The sequence below is a fragment of the Calonectris borealis genome, chromosome 7 (genome assembly GCF_964195595.1).
Source record: "Calonectris borealis chromosome 7, bCalBor7.hap1.2, whole genome shotgun sequence".
NCBI lineage: Eukaryota > Metazoa > Chordata > Aves > Procellariiformes > Procellariidae > Calonectris > Calonectris borealis.
In genome coordinates this window covers 19,863,596-19,883,416 of record NC_134318.1, presented here as the reverse complement: position 1 = coordinate 19,883,416, position 19,821 = coordinate 19,863,596, and the positions used below count along the sequence as shown (strand labels likewise).

At 36.2% G+C, this 19,821-nt stretch overlaps 1 protein-coding gene across 12 annotated transcripts in view; it reads left to right on the top strand.

Moving 5' to 3' along the window:
* KAT6B (lysine acetyltransferase 6B) overlaps positions 1–19,821 on the top strand; it is a 119,243-nt gene that overhangs the window by 47,293 nt on the left and 52,129 nt on the right. For all 12 annotated transcript variants that reach the window (XM_075154427.1, XM_075154434.1, XM_075154435.1 and 9 more), the window contains exon 3: positions 13,900–14,008. In XM_075154427.1, the coding sequence (XP_075010528.1) occupies positions 13,900–14,008 (109 nt within the window). The remainder of the gene's footprint in view (positions 1–13,899; positions 14,009–19,821) is intronic.

The window sequence follows — 19,821 nt, the reverse complement described above, 5'->3', positions numbered from 1 at the left end:
TATTTTATCAGTTAGAGTGCCTTGGCCATTTGGGGTTTGAATGCATTATCAGAGGGGCCTACAAGGGGGATTAAAAATATGTTACCAGGAAAAATTGATTTTTGGCTTTCTTTATATCTGGCTTTCTTTGTATATGTTGTTAACATATAATTTGAATTAATCACATACTAATTTATTGGCAGGTTGGACATGTAAATCTGAGACTGTTTTGCTGAAATATAAAAGTGTGCTTGATCTGAGTACTACTAGATCTATCTCAAATGAGAAATAAACCCACTGTTATTAGAAGGAGATTCCTGATCTCAGATAAGTGTCACAGAATAAGTTGCATGATTTAAGTTTGTGTTTCTGAAGTTCTGTCAAACATCATTTCAAGAAATAGTCTGTCATTTTTTAAAAAATGAGGAAGATTAGAGTGAAAAGTTATTTTCCATTGCTGAGTTCACTTGATTCATGTGTTTTGGCTTTTAAGCTTTGCTATGTTTTGAGTAATAAAATTATACAGGGATTTTTGTGCGATATTAGTACTTTCCCCTTCCTTTCCCCCCTCTTTTTCTTTCTCTCGCCATGTTTTGTCACTGTCATCTCTCTTCAAGTGTAGATTTATTTCTCATACAAATTGTTGTTTTCTTTGGAAGGAGCTACAAGCAAGTCTGTGTGAAATTATGTAATGTCTGAAAAGTTATGTTCATGATTAATTAGCCTATCACGAAACTATCTTGCTGTGTGTGGAATAACTAGATCATACTTTTTATTTATTTATTTGGCAGTGGTAGAAGGCACTCTGCTCAGATCAAGTAATTTCAGAGTGCTTTATATTAACTGTTATATACATTACCTGATGACAATTGGAACATGAAATGTATGGTGTTTTTATTGGTCAATTAATGTGAACCTCGCATTTGGGTTCAAATAAACTTTAAAGGAAATTAGCTTGGGCTGCAAGGATGTCTTATTTCCCAAACAGTAAAATTTGTAGTTGTTTACTTAAAGCTGAGCACTCTTTAAATGGCATATTCAAAGAAAATTTTGCAAGAATTTAAAAAGTGGGGGAACGATATGTTATATCTGAACTGCATTGACATCAGTGGCACAGCTCTCAGACAGCAGTGGACTGAAGATCTCAACCAGAATTTTAAGTCTGGAGAGGACTTTCTGTACAATTTATACTGCAGGGTTTTTTTGTTTTGGTTTTTTTTTTGTTTGTTTTCAAGAAATCTATCCAGTACAGTTAAATTATGTTCCAAAAATTCCAAGAGGTAGATGTTGAATCTTTCAGATGTTGACTTGGTTAGCAAGGCTGCTTGTTAGTAATGAAGGCTTTTAGGTTATATGGTAACCATCAAAGGAGAGAGAAAGAGAAAGGGCCTCTTCTGTGGGTTGGGTTATATAGAATTCTTTATAGGCTATTATTGAAGTGATCTGTGTTTAGGCAAGTAGTTTTCAACACCTTTTCTACACTCTTTAAAAATTCTGATTTGCATCACTTTAATATTTCACTAATGCTTGCTTTTTGCAAGACTGAGGGAGATACTGTGCTCACCCTAAATGTAATTACTCATTTAAATTAGCTTTGCTGTTAAAAAACACCACATATAATTTTTTGTTTTCACTAAATTGATGGCATTCTTTCTTATGCTATAAGCATAGATGCTTAGTTGCAAGCATCTTAAATAAATACTGGAGTGTTAAGCCACCAAAGGACAAGAGCTGTAAATAATTCTTCGATTTAGACTGCTAAGAAATAGCAGTATAGCCAATCTCCTTACTCGTGCCTTAGGATCCACTGCCTACTTGCTACTTCTGACTGGTTAAGGGAGATACTTTTCTCACACTAGCCTATAAGGGAGCCTAAAATACGTAGAGTCTGTAGGGATCAGAATTGCAGGCTTCCTTCCAAGAGATCAAGGTCAGAATTTTGTTGTATTTATCTGCTAGTGCTAAGCAGCTGAACAGTGAGTACACAAAGTGAAAAATTGACCTACTTGTTTACTTGTCCCTTGGTCTTACAGGTTCATCCAGTCCTAAAGACTGTTCAGTGAGTTATACAGGGTAGGTCTTGTCATGCTGCTTCTCTGTTTCCATTGGAATATCACATTTTCTCTTGTATGTGAAGGAAGAAGCAAAAATCTCTGCAAAGAAAATTTCTCATGAAGTGGATTCCTGCAGTATGTCTTACATGAGTTTATCAGTCTGTCTTGTCCCAACCATGCTCTGCACTCATTTGGAATTAGATCAAAGAAAGTGTTTTTATGGTTGCACTGCACGAGAAAACTCGCAGTGGAAATAGTTTGAGTATTACAGGTAAGACTTTTGTTTTAATGGGCAGTGGCCCTTAACTGTGGATGATGTTGTAGGTACAGGTTATTTCATTACTTAGTTCTGTTACTGAATGGAAGCGAACAGGAATAGCTTCCTGTTACATTAAATAATCCTGTGAGTGTTGGAGGGAGGTTGATGCTAGAAGACTTCAATTTCAAACTTGGGCATGGTCCAATAGTATTGTTAGATTGATTTGCTAAGTGGTGATTTTTTAATACATTTTTTCCTTCAATTACACCTTTTTGCTGGAGTGGAAGTTTCTTACCATCTTCTGCCTCTTTTTTGAGGCACAGCATAAGCACCTTGAAGCACTGTTTAAAAATCCCTCACAAAATTACAGTAAACAAGCTGCTGGCTGAATGAACTTCGCTATGACCCTTCTCCTATCCTTTTTATCTGTTGTGCAAATTCTGATGCTAGGACTCGTGCACTTTCCCTGAGTAGTATGGCAATTTAATATTATTGGTAGGACAGAGAATGGCCTCTTGGACTTCATGGGTTTTGTTTGATACTACAGATGTTGAAATAATGTAGAAGATAGATTAAAACCAGGGTTTGAGAGCCTGACTAGATTTGTTTCCAGAAGCCATGCAATACAAATTGCTGCAATAATTTCCACACACACACACCCCCCCACACACAGACACCCCGGTTTAAATGTAATAGTTGAAGGCAAATCTCAAGCCCATTTCCTTCAAGAGACTTTCTTTTAACTTTTATTTAATAGGCCTACTTGGAAACCTTTCTAAGAAAAGCTGGTCTTCTGTGAAATATTTACTTGTTTTTGTTCTGAGCTGTTTGAGCTCTGGTTTACATAGCATGGCTAGTTAACAGTGCTTTATTATATGCTAATGGACATAATTTTGCTGTATTTGTAAAATGAACTACAGTGATCTGGGTTTTTAATTATAAAATCACATTGTGATGGGGGGGCAATTTCTTCACAATATGTCAACATTGAACATTACCTATACATATAAAGAAGCAGTGACTAATAGAACAGTCTGTTTCTTTTTTTTTTGAAATGCCAGCCTCTTAGGTAAGCCCTCGGGGTATAGGGCTGCTTTGCCTATTCACCTTTATTATCCCTCTGCCGTGGATTTCAGCACTTGATTAAGTGAAAAACTGCTATTCTCCTAGGTCTCGTGTACAATATGCTGTATGTTCTTTACGGATCTGGCAGATTTTCAGTGGCGTTGTGTCTTGAGTGATGGCTTGTAAAGGTAAATGCCTGCAAGTGATTTCAGTGTCTTGGCTGTTGAATAAACTGCTTTTCTTCTCTCAAAAAGAAAGTTCAGTTCCTGTTGGGGGGGAGGGGGAGGGAGTGGTGGAAAATGAAGCTGTTAGCATTTAATCAGCTATTTGTCCAACTTTTTCCCTTTTCAGAAAGGAGACCAGGAATGACTTTATTTTAAAATAAATAAATAAATGAAAAATAGATTTTTTTTTTTTTTTTTTTTTGGTTAATTGTTATTTGTATTGCTCTGTGGCTCACCTGGTAAAGTAGTATCTTGTGCCAGTGTTTTTACCAAATAAAAACCAGTGACTCAGCAACAGAAAGGTCAATGGCCTAGCTGCTGTCACTTGTTGCCCATAGGAATATAGGTGTTCAGCTATGTTAGTTCTTTACTTTTTGGACTTCAGTAAGAAAAGTGACTGTGTTATTTACAGTGACATTATTTGTATTACATCTGCTCTTAAGATAATTGTTCAAACAGAAAGGATATCAAGTTACATTCATGTGTTAAAACTAAATCCTTTAAAAAAACAAAACAAAACAAAAAAAAAACCCAACCCCCCAAAAAAAACAAACAAAAACCAAAAAAAGACCCCAAAACCAAACCAAAACAAAAAAACCCAAACCAAAGCAACAGAACCAAAACATAGCTCTCTATTTAAAGCTTCCATTTCATAATCACATCAGTGGAAGAAATCTAAAGAAATAGAAGAAATAGTTCTCTTGCAATCCCGTATCAGATTCTCGAATTTGCAGCCTTAATCATTTTGCCTTGGTCCTAATATTTTCCCTGTTAGATATGTGAGGCAACTAGGCAGGATATTTCTTGACTTTGTGTAGAAATTCAGCTGCTTCATCTTGAAGTAGAACGGGGCTCTGCTGCTTTTATTTAAAGTTGCATTTCAAACACTGGTCCAGTGTCATAAAGCCCTACTTCTGTATTTAGTATAGCGCTACTCAAATCTACATAGTGCTGACAGTAAACTTGCCCCAAAGAGTAAACTAAATAAAATGTGCATATGATCAATTTAATATGCAATTAAACATTTTCCCTGAGCAATTAGCATCAAGACAACTAATAATTATCCTGTGCCACACTGCAAACATATTATACACATTTATGTAGGATGACTTTGGTGATAAGTTATGAATAAGAATATGCATATATACAAACATCTGAGTAAACATAGTATTATGGCAATGAAGTGTGTACTTTTCATACTGGAGTTTATTTAATCTGCTTAAAAACAATATTTTTCCCTGAAGAATGTAAAAATTCACAGACCGTGATCCCATGGGCATGTCAATTGCATCACCGCTTACCTGCTTGTGATTACATGTGTCACCTGCTTCATCCTAGTTGCATTGCAGTAACAGCTAGAATTTGGACTTAAGAAATGCAATCCCATTCAAACAACTGTATATACATGTGACAAAAAACAATGGATTCCATGCCAAAAAGTTTGGATATTTCCTAAGCATATGAAGAAACTGAGATCTATGAAGAAAATGTGAAAATAAGAAGCAAGTGATGAGCCGGAGTGTAGAAAGCTAGATACTTATGTAATTAAGTTTACTTCTGAATGAATACCTAAAAGTGTACTTAAAGGTGAGCTGCTTGGAAGGATTACATACTAATGATGTGGAAGATGTGTGGTTTTTTTAACTACATGTTGTCAAACACAACGGACGGCATTGTGGTTGATGGTATAGAAGATGAGGTTGTGATGGGGATGGTAAGGATAGGTAATTGTTTTAAAGCTTAAGTGCATTGTTTTTGTGACAGAGTGCATGGCGAGTAACAGAAATGTATGATGCTCTTAAGACATCTAGATGTATTTAAATGATTGAGTTTTGAGGGAGGTGTAAAGAGTGAAAACTTATTACTTTGGAAAAAGAAGAATTTGAGCTACATAAAAAGCAAAGGTATCACTTGGAAGATAACCTCATACTTCGACTAATGATTGCTATGTAATACAACTTCGGGTATAATCTGGTTGGTTGGATCTGCAGTAGTGATTTTACTTTGGTCTGTGGGAGTCAACAGACTGCTTCAGAGAGGGAATGAAGAAAAGCAAGCCTGTTGTTGGTGGATAGCCTTCTTCATCAGTCAACAAGCATCACTACAGCTGAGGGAACTGAATAGACAAAAAGCTAACCTGCACCTTCATACTAAGGCACACAAAGTGATGTGGGGAGCTGTGTTCAAGTGGGACACAATGTGTCCAGCGAGGTAGATGATATATTTTCCCGTAGTGCTAGTTAAAATACTCTGGGAGAGAAATTTCTAACATACAAGTTTGCATTGTAGGCTTGGCCATATTTTTGAGAGTGGGAAGGAAGAAGAGGCAAGTTTTTTGGTTTTACCTTTCTTGGCTTTAAAAAAAAAAAAAGTCGTTTTAAGGATATCTCGTGGAATTACTAGCTGAAGAACAATGAAAAAGCTAGGATTAACACTATGCTCTGCACACATCATTTCAGTTTAGGTTTGCAAGGGAACCGGTGTGCTCAGGTGAATAGAGTTCTTAAGCCTGTTTAAGGAACCGTAGTTTTCTTATGGGCTGAAGAGGGAGAGTGCTCCCCCTCCTGCTGTTAACTGGAGAAATATGTCAATTTGGACGCACTTTCAGGAGTTTCCCAACTCGTCAGCAGTGCAAGATGAAAACCGGAAATCTCACTTCCAAGATGACAATTCAAGAACATTATATGAGAGACGGTCTTTAGATGTGTGCACTCACAATCTTCACCAGTCATCTGCTGATTGCTCTGTGTGTGCACACAAAGTGGAGGTCATGGACCTGCAAGAATCTGGTATCGCTATTGCAGTTAGATGCTTTTGGGGTGTGTGAATGCAGGAGGACAAGAAGGATTTTAAACTTCTCAGTTTTGGATAATTTACGTACCTCTGACAGCTACGTTGTATATCATAATTCCCATACAGACATACCTTTAGAAAGTACAGGAGGGGGATGTGAGTAGAGAAAGCCACTGTATAGTAAGGAAATCGGCATTTTATAGAGCAAAGGAGAACACGAATCTGTATTCTAGCAGTGAAGACACTCTTCTGCGGGAGGAGGAGAAGCTTCAGACTATAGTTCTTCCTCAACACACACAGTTTATGTAATTTATTGCCTTAAAGGTGTGATTAAAAAAATTTGGCACCCTGAACTGTCCTCTTTTCTTTAAACTGCCCCTGTGCTGGCTTTTGCTTTGTGCTCTCTGAATGTATAGATGGTATGTTAAGGCTTATAGCAGGTCTAATGTTTTCACACTTCTGCAATAATAGCCTGTCAGCATGTTTTTACCATCATTTGAGTTAGTGTGTACTTTTTACCGTGTGATACCTGTGTGGGATTGTAGAGCTGACATGGGATCTGCTGGACAGTTGTCATTAAGAAGTTGTTTTAAAAAATAAAGTTTAGCTTACCTTACAATAACTAGTTCCTGAAACGTGATGGATTTTTTTTCAGATGTGGAAAGTAAACTCAATTTTTTTTACCCACAAAATTGATGCAGTAAGGGGATTGTAGCTGAAAGTACTCATAATACCTTGCCTTGCCTGTGACCAAGAGCAACTGCTTCAGTAGTTGAGACTAGAAATCAGTACCTGTGGCTCATTCAGTTTTTGTTTTTCAATATTAATTTTTAAAAAACAGTTTTTAGAGATGCTTATTGGTGGTATTTCTTGCTCAAAGACTTCTTTGTTTCAAACTGTGATGTGATGGTCAAAAAAAAAAAAAAAAGGGCAGATAGCCCATGAAGGTGCTTTGTGAAAATGTAGGTATTCTGAGAAAAGCAAACTTGCTGCTTTTGTCCTTCCTAAGGCTGTAAATAGTTAAGTAATTGAAGTAGGGTAAAGATTGGGACCAGAACAGTGGATCCCTAATGAAGGTCGTGGTAGTTTCAATTTTCAATAAAATTTGCCTCTCTATCCTGTTAACCCTGAAATTACTTACATGCTGTTTCTATTCATAGGATAATAGAGATCTAGTATTTGTGTATCACACATAAGGAAGGATGTGTCTTCCAGCAGGTTGTCAGATGATGTTGAGGTGTTTCTGAAAAGGCAGTGAGAGACAGTTGCAGATGGGAACAGTTGAGGCTTTTGGTTTACTGTTCAAACTTAAATTTCTTGGGAGTGTGTGTGAAACTTTTCATTTCTTTTAATGTGTGTACAACATTTAATGAGACTGGCACTTAACCATAATTGTGTGTACACAGCTAATGCCTAACCGTTTTCAGACAATCTGTTTAAAGCCTCAGAGTGCTATAGCAATGCAAATAGTAATCTCCTTGCTTTCAGTGGGATTTATAGTTGTGGGTAAAACTTTGCATACTCAAAAATAAGACTTTTCAGGATTTAACAGTGTGACTTTTTGGGGGGTGGGATGCTAGAACATTCTAAATGTTTTAAGAATTTCATGGGAATTGTACATGTAGTCAGATGAGCATGTCAATTCCACAAGTACAGAAACTACAGTAGGAAAAAAATTTGTTATTTTGGGCCAGAGTTTTGAGACAAATTCTGGCATAAGGTAGCAGAAGTGCAGCTGAATTTTTACCAAGGATTCATTTTATGCAGTGGCAAAGCCTGTTAGTTTCTCAGAATAGATAGCTGTGATTCATTAAAACAAGTAAATAAAATCATTTACTGGTTGCATAAATGACTTCTAAGTCTTTGCTTAAATATGGAAACTGCACTAGTTTAACTAAATGCTAACACCATGTTGTTATTTCTAAATTAGTATGATTTTTGTGTGGACCAATCTCAGGATTTGCAATATATGTGAATACTGTGAGAAAGCAGTAAGGATAGTGGGTCCTTAATGTTTCAGAACTTGTAAACTGTGCTAAGTAGTTGAAACTTACGTTTCTTTTTTTTTTTTTTTTTTTTTTTAAATGAATTACAAAACACTTCCTGAAGTCATCAGGACGAGTATTTTTCGTTATTTTTAGTCTTTATCTGTAGCACAAATTTACTAAGCATGTTTTTTCTTGCTGTTTTCTGAAGTGACTGAAATGACAAAGCTATAATAAAATTTAGTGTACACACATTCATATAATTTTTAGTGAAAATGGTCTAAAGTGTTAGGATAATCACAAACAATTATTGTCTAAAATGGGTTTATAAATATTAAGAAATTACATTTTGGGAGTGTGCTTATTCTAAAATAAAAATTGGAGTGTGGGGGAGGAACCTGAACCTTTTAAAATAAGGTTGCTGTAGCATCCAAAGCTCCACTGACATCTTCAGTGCTCTAATTGAGTCCTTGCCAGTCTGTGGACACAGGGCTAGCATCCTTCTTAGGCCTGAAAACCTCACAGTATTCCTTGGGTAGCCCATGTTTTTTTCTAATTACTGCAGTAACCAAATCTGGAAACATGAATCTCTGCTCTTTAATTCCCTGTTCTTTCCAAATGTTAAAGTTCGATGATATTTTAAATTCTTTATGGTGAATGATGTCGCTCATGCATTTTCTCTTTTCCTTTGTTATATGGGTGGTTGCTCTTCCTTCCTTTTTCTACCCTGTATCAAATGCATGCAAGAGGATGAGCTGTGATGCTATCCTTCCTACCTCATCTGCTGCACCAACTTGCAGTCTCCCCTTGTCCCCTCCACCGCCCCTCCCTCCCCGCCCCGATCCCCATGATTTGTTCTGCTATTCATGCATTCCTGCTTTGCATGGTGGAGTAACAGCTCAGAAATCTTCCTTCTCCCATCACTCAAGCTGAGGATATGTAGGCACACTGAGGTGAAATCATTAATGGGTTTGCATTGCCCTCCTGACGAAAGGCAGTCGCTTTCAAACTTGACTATCTGATGGTCTTCAATCTTTCTCTCTAGATACTTAATGGCGGGCACTTGAATATGATACTTGTTCTGATAATTTTGGTTTGTTTGTGGGGTCTTTTATGCAGCACAAAAAAAATCATAGTGTACATGGTATACCAAATTTTTGTTGGGAGTAACTGAGCTGCAGACCTTACTACTTACTTCATCTTTTTAGTGCCCTTTTTAGGAAGGTGGTGCATTTATGAGATCAGAACAAGGGTTTATCTAATGCCTAAAGCAGAGACACTGACTGGGGCCTGCTAAATAGTCTGCGATACTCTTTTTAGTAAGCCAGTCTCTTGAAAACGCACCTGCATAGCTTTTGTGGTTCACACAGCTTTTATGACAGTGTTCTGATCAGCTGAAGCGGTGGTCATTCGTAAGAATAATTTTGCCTCTGCATTTTTGTCTGAAGGGAAGGGGGGAGAATCTTCCTGCTGTGAATGTTAAAAATAATGCCTGGTTTAACGTTTGTACTATATGTGTAGCAGGATTAAATAGGTATCTTCTACCGAACTCTAATAATACATTTGTCAATGTAAAGTAATACAATCTGTTTAAAACTCATGTATGTTTGAGAAATTTATATACTGCATTTTACAACATAATCCTTTCTTTCCTACTTACTGTAGGAAACTAAGAAGGTAAACTTGGGCAGATGATCACGTGTGCATCATGAGGGTTTCTGAGCCAAAATTACTGATGACAGTAAAAATATCGTGGTATGGTACTTGGTTTTAACACTATTTAGAGGATTGATGGTTGCATGTATGGTGTTTTAAAGGATTGATTGACTATGGTAGTTGGATGTATGATGCTTAAATAAGTATTATTCAATTTCTAATTGAAAAGTAAAGTAAAAAACGACCTGTTTACAGGTGCTGAGTCGATGATCTGTTGTTGCTTTATGGTATATAATATATTAAAAAAAAAAAAGAAAAAGAAAAAAAATCCTATTGCTTTGACTGCTTTTTGTGAAGCTTCAGTTTCAAACGCAACTGCATGTTGGCATAACGTATGAATTTTCTGCAAATTTGCCCCTACTGCAATTGGAAATACAGTTTTTTGAACAGGGCAGCCTTTTAAATTTGGGTGTGCAATTTCTAGTGACCTAGAAAACTAACTCCTTTTGAAAGTTGTAGTTTATCTTGTTTCCAAAATTAAAGGAATGAAAAATTCTTCTCGGCCTATTAGCTCTGTTGAAGAAATAATAGTATGTTACTGGAGAGGCGTTATTCAGACCTATCTTCAGTGACAGAGCAGACACCATACTCTTAAAGTTTTTGTAACACAATTATTAATGTGGTTCTTAAATATTAGATGAAAAAGTTTTTTTCCTTTTAAACTGAGGTTGAATAACAAGAAAAATATTACTGGTTCATCTCGTATAAAATATTGCAGTGTTGAATAACTGGCCATACTAGTTCCTGTAGCAGATGAAATGGAATTAACCTTCCTGGTAACTACTCATTGTTTTTCAGAAGGTAATGATACTCGATTGCTGTATTGTAAAAGAGAAACTAGTGATTAAGAAAAGAGATACAGGTAGGAGAGGCATTTCTGTTTGGATTATATTCTGACCCAGTCAAAAAAACAACCCCTCCTCCCCCCTCCCTTCGCCCCCCAAAAAACCAATCCAAAACAAACAAACAAAAAACAAAAACCCCCAAACAAACAAACAAACAAAAACCAACCAAACAAACAAACCATAACCAAAACCCACTTAGTTTATCCTAATTGAGACAGTTGTGAGCCAGAAATAATACTGCCAGTATGAATATAGTTTTGCTTTGACTGTGCAAGCTAAAGCAGTATGAAACTAGGTTTTGTTTACTGTGCTGACAAAATGTGTGTATTTTTAACTTTCACTAGCTCAGAGATCAGACCCAGTAATACAGTTATTAATGTAAACGGCTTCAAAATATATACTGGAGCGTGTAAGTTTCTTGAAAACTTGTGTGTGAAATGATAGGACTTGCAAGCTCTCTATTATTAGGTTTGGTATGGGAACATCAGTCTCTGTAGCCCTGAACTGCCAACAACCTTTGTCCTTTATTTTACCTTCAGTTAAAAACAAAAAAAAAAGAGAGGGGGTGAAATAGGAAAGTAAATGAATGTTGGCTAATGGCCATGTCTTTTCCTAGAGCAAGAAAAAAAATCTTGGCAAGATAAATGAGATTGTGGATGTGGATTTGAATGATATGTGATGTTTTGTAAATTATTTATCAGAGCGAGCCTTTCTGAAATGGCTAAAGTACTGTTATATCAAAGGGAAGGAGAATGGTATGGTGGCCAAGAGGAGATTTTTACTGGATTCCACTAGAAGAATAATCTTTCTTTTAAAATTATCTGTATTAAACTTTAAGTAGCAGTTAAGAAATGTCCACAAGATGCTGCAAGTGAACAGTTGTGTTTGGATAGCTCTGGACTATTTTTCTGCTGCTGATTTATTGGTGTAGTTTATGTGTTTTTTTGTTAATATCATTTTGCTCCAAATACAAGTCTGTTTAAAAGTATAATGATGGGACAGATCTGTTGAATTATGATATCTTACTGACAAGAATAGTAACTAACTCATTTTCTTTTATTTGTATATGCATTGTTTTTAACTTGCAAGTGAAAAATTCTGCAGGTAATTAGTATATCCTTTCCCACCTGTAGAATTACTGATCTCATTCAATGCCATCCTGCCAAAACTGACAAAGAATATCAGTAATTTTTTTTTTTAATTTTTTGAAGCATGACTAAATTGGAAATCTGCCAGTTTTATAACTTCAACAATTATTTTTGTCCAGGTGGCAATTTAATATTTCAGCTATCCATATAATCAATAATGGAGGTCTTAGTAAGACTAAGGACTGCAGACGATGTTTGTTCCTATTAGTTATAAGAAGGTAATAACTGCATTTCCCTTTTGTAGTTTATGGAAGAGAACAGATATCCCCATACTTATGAAAAGTCTTTGGCCGGGGTCATCTTTTATGTATATTCTTTGGGGTATACAAGTATGTCAATATTCTGATAATTGGATTGTGAAGAGATGAACAGTGAACAGGCCTTCTGAGGACTAAGCTTTCAGAAAAAGTACTATGCCTCAGGGTGTGTTTATATGGAAGTTTATGTGGTTGTAGGCTAGGGTAAGGATATGTGTGCTCCTCTGGCTGGGTAGGACAACTTTACCTTGCTGGTATCAGTATTTGGAGTCTGCTGCTTGATTTGGGATGATCATAAAGCTCACTACTATAAACCTACTTTCAGTATTTCTGTATTATGTTGTGTTGAGGTATAAGGGCATATCTACACGGAACTGATGCCTTCTCAAGAATACCCCTGAAAATAAGCATTCCCCACTTCCCAGAACTGTAATGGAATACAGATTCATAGGTCAAGTGAAGATGATCTGTCAGCTTTCGAAGTATTGTGGTACAGAGTGGAAATGTAACAATTGAAGATGAAAACAACAAATAATTACTGTTATATATAAAACTAACAGTATTACTTAGCTAAATCTGGAAACTATGAATTTGCAAAAGAAACTATTTTAATTTTTGAGTTGTTGTGATACTAGCTGCTAGAAGCCAGTCTGGGAAGGTATTCTTGTTTGAGTATCCCACTTGAGAAATAGTTGCACATCATTTTATTTGTTATAGATCTGTTTACAGATACTTCTGTGTAGGCATTAATACATTAATATTTTGGATGATGCAGGTAAGTAGTTTCATTAAAGCTCTAAAATTTACTGCAGAAACTCTTTGGGGGTATTTAATCTCTGATAGTTTGTCACACAGATTAGGAAGATCGGGAAGTAAATTTGTATCAATTCTTAAGACACTATCTGAAAAGGTCTGTGTATTGCTTCCAGACATTGAAAGATTTGCATGTTTTCGTTTTCATTTTATTCCTGTTGTGTATCATAGCTGAGAGGACTCCTCAGACTGGAATGGATAACTGTTGATCTGTTGAATCCAGTGTTTTTACCTGAAAATGGTAGTTTCAGAGGGAGGTGTGAGTTGTATTGGATGGAAGAATAATAAAGTATGTCTTAAATTTGAGAGTTTCTGTAAAAGTTCCTGTTTTTCTTGTGGAAAGGAACTATATTAATCTGTAATAAAGGTCAGTTTGCATCTTAATCTTTTAGCACTATTACATCTGAAGACCAAGGGATTGTGTTCTGGAGTTGAAATTTTATGTTTAAGAATAGAGTCCTAAGTTCTAATTTTTCCTCATTTTTGTTAACACTAGTCTTGTATTGGAGAAGTTTACATGGATTAGTACAAGGTTGTTTATTATGGGCCAACTTAACATTTATGAAGTATGTTAAGATAACAAACTTTATTATTCTGAAGTTAGTAAAATGGACATTTGTATGGACGTGGTATAACAAAATGTCAGGTAAAAGTGAAAGAAAAAAAAGATCACTGAGGCTTTTTGTTTGGTGGGGTTTTTTGGGGGGGTGTGTGTTGGTTTTTTTTGCTAGCTAACTCTGTCTATTTATTTTTAAATCTAGCCACGAGCTGATCCCATCCCGATATGTAGCTTTTGTTTGGGAACGAAAGAATCAAATCGTGAAAAAAAACCAGAAGAGCTATTGTCTTGTGCAGACTGTGGCAGCAGTGGTAAGTTGGCTGAATTTACAAATACTAGAAATGTTTGCTTAAGTCTGTTTTTAAGGTATTAAAAGTATTTCAAACTTCTAAATTCATCCTCTCTTTGGACATAGATTGAGAACCGAAACAAAGCAGGGAATGGAAGAGACTTTTTTTTAAACTAAAATTTTGTCATCTGGATGACTACAAATGCGATGTGTGAAATTCATCTTTATGCCAAAAATATAGCTCTGCTGAGTAAATTAATAGGGAAATCACACTTGTAGAATACAGGAATTTTGTTATTGTTTGGGATCTATGTTTGATCTGAAAACTCAGTTTTGCATTGTGACATCAAATGATGATCAAGAATTTTGCTTACTCAGATTTGCAACATTTCAGAAGCTGAGGAATAATCATAATAATAAAGACTGTGTAGCAGTCTTTGCTGTTGCATGTCTTGTGTATCCAATTCATTTTTTAATAAAATTCTTTCGTTACTCAAGTGGGAATTTGAATAATATTTCAGATAACATACTAAAGCTGTTAGGCACCTGTTACTTGTCAGGCACAAGATAGTGGCTCTCTACTGATCATATGTACCTTGCTCCTGTGTGTTGCAGCAGCTCTTGCAGACTCCATGTAGCTGTTCTGAATGCAGGTGCTTCCCTTAAAGTGAGCAACTAGGTTAACTTTGAAAATTAAATACTGTAGTACACTGCTGCTTTGTGCAGTGCTTGTGCATGGATGATACCAAATGTGTTTTTGACCTAGGTTATTCCTGATTCTCAGAGGGATTTGGCTAAGAAACTTGGGCAAATCTCTTTAACAACACTATGCCATAAAGCTTTTTCTGGTGCCACTGTAGATTTCTGGATGTGAAAATCCTCTGACCAGTTTAGCTATTCTGAAAAAATCCCCTGTGGAAAATAGCTTTGTGCTGGAAGACGAGTTATTTGGCCCGTATAGTTTGTCAGTTGAGTGGACTGCTTCTGTTTAGCTGTGCCAGTAGAAAAACTTTTTGCTCCTATAAGCTTACAGCTGCATTGGGAAGTACTTTTGGTAAAGCTTTGCAATGCAGACCATCCTATCCCAGCTGAAAGACAAAATAACAGTGCTGCTTAAAGTCACAGGCTGCAACATCCAACTGCTTGGAGCTACCCCTTTGTGCTGGCACCTGGTTGCATATAAATTGGATTGAGGAACAAATGTAGTTGAAAGACAAGTTTGATCAGTTCCCCAGTCTAGTTCACTGCAGAGCCATACCAACTTCTGTGCCAGAATGAAGAATAGGGAAGTGCTGGGGAGGGAAATGAGTGGAGAAGTGGTCTGCATAAGCCAGCACTGCTTTTGAGAAGGCTGGAAGTGAAAAATATTGTTTTGGTGTCTTTGAATTCAGAGTCCGTATGTACCATCATTTTGTAGGTGTGCTGAAGACAGTCTATCTTGGGTACTGTGATAGCTACGTAAGTACTTAAGTAAAAACAAAACAGTGTGGATCAAAAACGTGTTTTCAGTTAATCAGGATATGCTTTTGATTATGTGCTTCTGAATCTGTCACCCCAGAGAGATTCTTTGTATTTTAGACAGTGTATTTTTTAGTATATTTAGGCAAATGAATAAACCATGAAGTAAGAAAGTGGCTTTTTCCCCCCGTATGCAAAACCAAACCCCATAAATTTTAAACTGTCTTCCTTTAGTGGTTTACAGGTTTCCTGTGCTTTCAAATCTGTATTCTAATATTTGGAAATTTAATAGGATTTGTGTTTGGTTAGACTCTGGTACGCAGAGTTTACATTAATCAGGTGAGCTTAGATATCAGCTACACTTCTGTTGTGTAATAATCCCCTGGTAGGTCTAAGACGCTTTAGAATTGAAAGTCTTGACTTTCATGGATCAGCTTCCATTTGAATTAACACTGATACATTCTCTCTGCCTCATTAAGACTAAATTATCGTTAATTAGTTCCTCAGATGTGTTAGATATGAAGAATGAAATGGTGAGACTGCCAATCAGATTGCTGGATGGTTAAACTTTAGCTACTGATGCCTAACTAAAATAGAAGCCAATCTCAGTGCATTTTATAAATAACAAAACTTCACTCAAGTGGAGGTTTATTGTAATTGGATTTGTAATTCTGCACATTGCAGTGTATCTCAAAGCTGGTCTTGCTGTCTAACAAACATAAAAGAAATTGCATGTTGCGCACAGCGAGCAAATTGTTCAGTTGATCAGAGATTAAATTGCAGTGCCCACTACTGGCATGTCTGCTTTCCTTTATGTTTTTGTGTCAGTTGCTGGTGTTTCTTCAGGTAATGCTTCTGCATTCTGAAAGCAGAAACTGTCTGGATATCTGCACATTTCATTGATATTACTCTTATTTTGTGGTATTCGGGCAGTGGAAACGAAATGCACTGCTATGTCATTTTGCACAGGGCATTGTCTAAAGGATTAAGATGAGGCATATCAGATGTGAGAAAACAAATCCTATTACAAAAGCAACCATTTCTTCTCTCCCCCCCGCCCCTGCTTTTTTCTCTATCTTTTGATTTTGGAAAATCAATAGACTTGAGAACTGGAATCAACTCTACTTCTGTTTTCCCAATTGAGAGGTGCGGAAGCAATTAAAGAGCTGCTGCTGACAGATTTTAAAAGAAAGAGGAGGAAAAAAATGTTGAGTTACTGGGGAACTATAATAAATATTTTTAAAAAGGGGGCAAAAGTAGCTAAAAGTAGAATGCCTATGGGTACTGTCCTTTCAAACAAATAGTGTGTTAGGCTGAGAAGGCAAGACGGTTACCGATCAAAGATGGGTAGGGTAGGCTGGAGAGCAGAACAACAAAGACATCAGAGTCAGGTCAAGAGGAATAGGAACAAAAAATATTTGGAAAGGACTGTGCAGAGATTGCTTTATAAAGGAGATTTAGGGTACACTTTAAGAATAAGGGAATATGGGAATTGTCTTAATTATTGCCGTCTGTGGGAGGATGTTGGCTAGTTGGATAAGATGAATTGCTAAGAAACCTGCAGGTGGAAAAACCTACTACATGCCCAAGATAGGTGCACTGATCCTCTCTGCTCATAGCTAAAGTCACCCTAAATAATAATGCTTTCTACCTAAAAGGTTATCAAACACAAGGGGTTTTTATGTGAAATATCTTATACATTAGTTCCCAATACTTGTATCAAAGTTAAAAATAACTGGAGATATTAGCGTATCTAATTTAGCACTGTACATAATTGTTGTTACTGATATAATGCTTGGTTTTTGTTTTGTCAAATCCTTTGAAAAATAAACAAGGCCCAAATTTGCAACAAGGAAACAAAAGTGGGCAGGTTAAAGGAGTTGCCTTCAGTCACAAAGGAGTGAGACATTCTGTTTTAACTTCCTGATCTCACCTATTTCTGCCACATCAACGAATCGCAAATCTTAACCTTTTCTAACTGGGAGGGATAAGAACGGATTTTAAAGCATTTAATTATTAATGGCTTTATTTTAAAGTAAGCCTATGTATATTCCTGGTGGAACTTGCCAGCTTTCAAAGGTCTAAATTTCCAGTAATCGGTTAAACTTGTGTGCTACATGAAAATATTGATGCTGCTGAGGTTAAAGAAAGTCAAGTGATTGAACCAAGAGAAATTACCATCTGAAACACTTTAAACTAGAGATTGATCAAGTTTTGAAAACCTCTTGGCAAATGTATCAGCTTCTGGATATGGAGAAGATAGTATGTTCTCGATTTTAGTTTAGATCAGTTAGAGATGAAATACTGTGAATTTTGAAGCCAGAAACATGCTTTCCCTCTTCAACTCCTTCAAATTTAAAGAAACTAGCTGTAAAATCACTGAAGGTCACAGTGACTCCATTTAACTGACTACAGAAATTTGTTAGACTACAAAAAGTAGTTAAACAGAGTCCCTTTTAAAAGTGAAACCTGTGTTGATTACCACTTCGTGTCTGGTAGGCATTACCCTCTACTTGTTATTGTTATATTTGTACTATGTCAATTTGTGTCCAAAATGAAGAGTGTAAGTATTACCAGCTATTAAAGTACAATACCATATGATATTTTGAAATCTGAAAATTTCTGTGCCGTCTCTGCTAGTGCATACCTAGGAAAGACAGTAGAAGAACATGGCAAATGCATAGTGATGATTCCGATTTGTACTCTTCCAGCCTCTAGTTATTTGTGGCTCAAGGACTTGGAGTTGCAGGCAAAATCTTCATATTTAATACCAATGTTTTTTTTTTCTTGAATTTCTGTCTGATAGTAAAATCTAACACTTAAGGATATTAACAAATGTATTAAGCTGTGTAATTGCTTGAATGAGAAATGTTATGTTGGTAGATAACAGAGAAATGAATTAACCCTGTTACACCTAATCTGTGCATAGTTACCAACCGGTGAGAATGGATGTTCCTTATGTTTATACTTCTCAGTTATTTACTTAAGGCAAAGTTAAAATCAACAATTTAAACCACAACTTACTTGCTCCTTGAAGTAAATCACTTCTGTGCATGGTAGATCACTGGAATTAAATGTACTTATATAGAGGTAATTGGTTTATGATTACTCTTTAATGTGTTAATATAGTTGTTAAGTCATAGTTGATGAAATAAGACTTTCTTTGATATTGATTATTAATATCAGCCACTCTAGGGAGCTTTTTTCTTACTTCTTAGCAGATTTTTTTAAATGAAGCATTTGTTAAGGTTTATTGAAGGGAACAGCGTAGCATCGAACTCAACTATGCAGTTACAGAGTATATTTGTGACTTTCAAGAAAAATAGTCACTTTAAGTGCATACTTGGTTTTAACCACAAAAATTTGTTAATGTCTCTTAAACTGTATGCCAAGAATCAAATGGCAATACTTTTTCAATGTCTTTGTTTTTGAAGCTACTCTTTGAATTTATTATTGATTGTTCTTTACTAATAGATTATATTCCTGCATTTTATTTTGAGAATATGCTATATTTACACAATTTAAATTGTCTTTTAAAGTTTAACAAAAAGTGGATTAAGCCTTGGGTGCATACAATAAAAGGAAATAAAATCTGAAATTTGCACTTATTAAAGTGGCTTTTGCATTCCATCAGTCATCTTTGCCATTCATGCCTCAGTCCATTAGAAGATGAAAATAGCAAATGCTTATGGATTAGCCTGTATTCTTGTTTGTGGTGGTTTAGCTCAGTCTTGGACTGAGAAACAGCAGATGGAGAAAGTCTGAATCACCATGACTAGACCATTACCTGGAAGAAAGCACGTATCCCGACTCTGACAGTGAGAAGAAAGCATCCTTCATGTGCATCACATCACTGCAGCCAACTATAAGTGCAGCATGGCATCAGGGATTCTTATCTCTCTGACAACTTGTGGGTTATGTTCTTGATAATCTCTGAATATAATACTGGCAAAAAGTGTTTCCCTGGGAAGGCTTATCCCTTCGTATTTAGCAGTGCTTTTATCCTTCCTGGATTAAGGGTAGGCTCCATTGAGGTTGTTGAAGATATGAAAAATCACTGCCAGTATTGCCTAAAGTGTTGTATGTGTTGAGTTATCTGGTATCTCGTATTAATTGGAAAAGCCATGTAGGCCTTCTAGGCTACCATGAAAAGAGGATGGTCCCACCAGGGAATAAAATACAGTTTCATGGGAGGTGGTAGTTCAGCTGCTCTCCCCCCCGCCCCCCCCTTCCCCCCCGTTTTAAATCTTCCTTTGCAGTAAGCTTTTCTTGTGCCAATTGCCTGCTTCTTTTTTTCCCCCCTTCTTACTGCTGTGAAGTTGTTCTTTGTATATAATTAAGTAATAATTTAGAATGAAAAATGCATATAGTTTGACT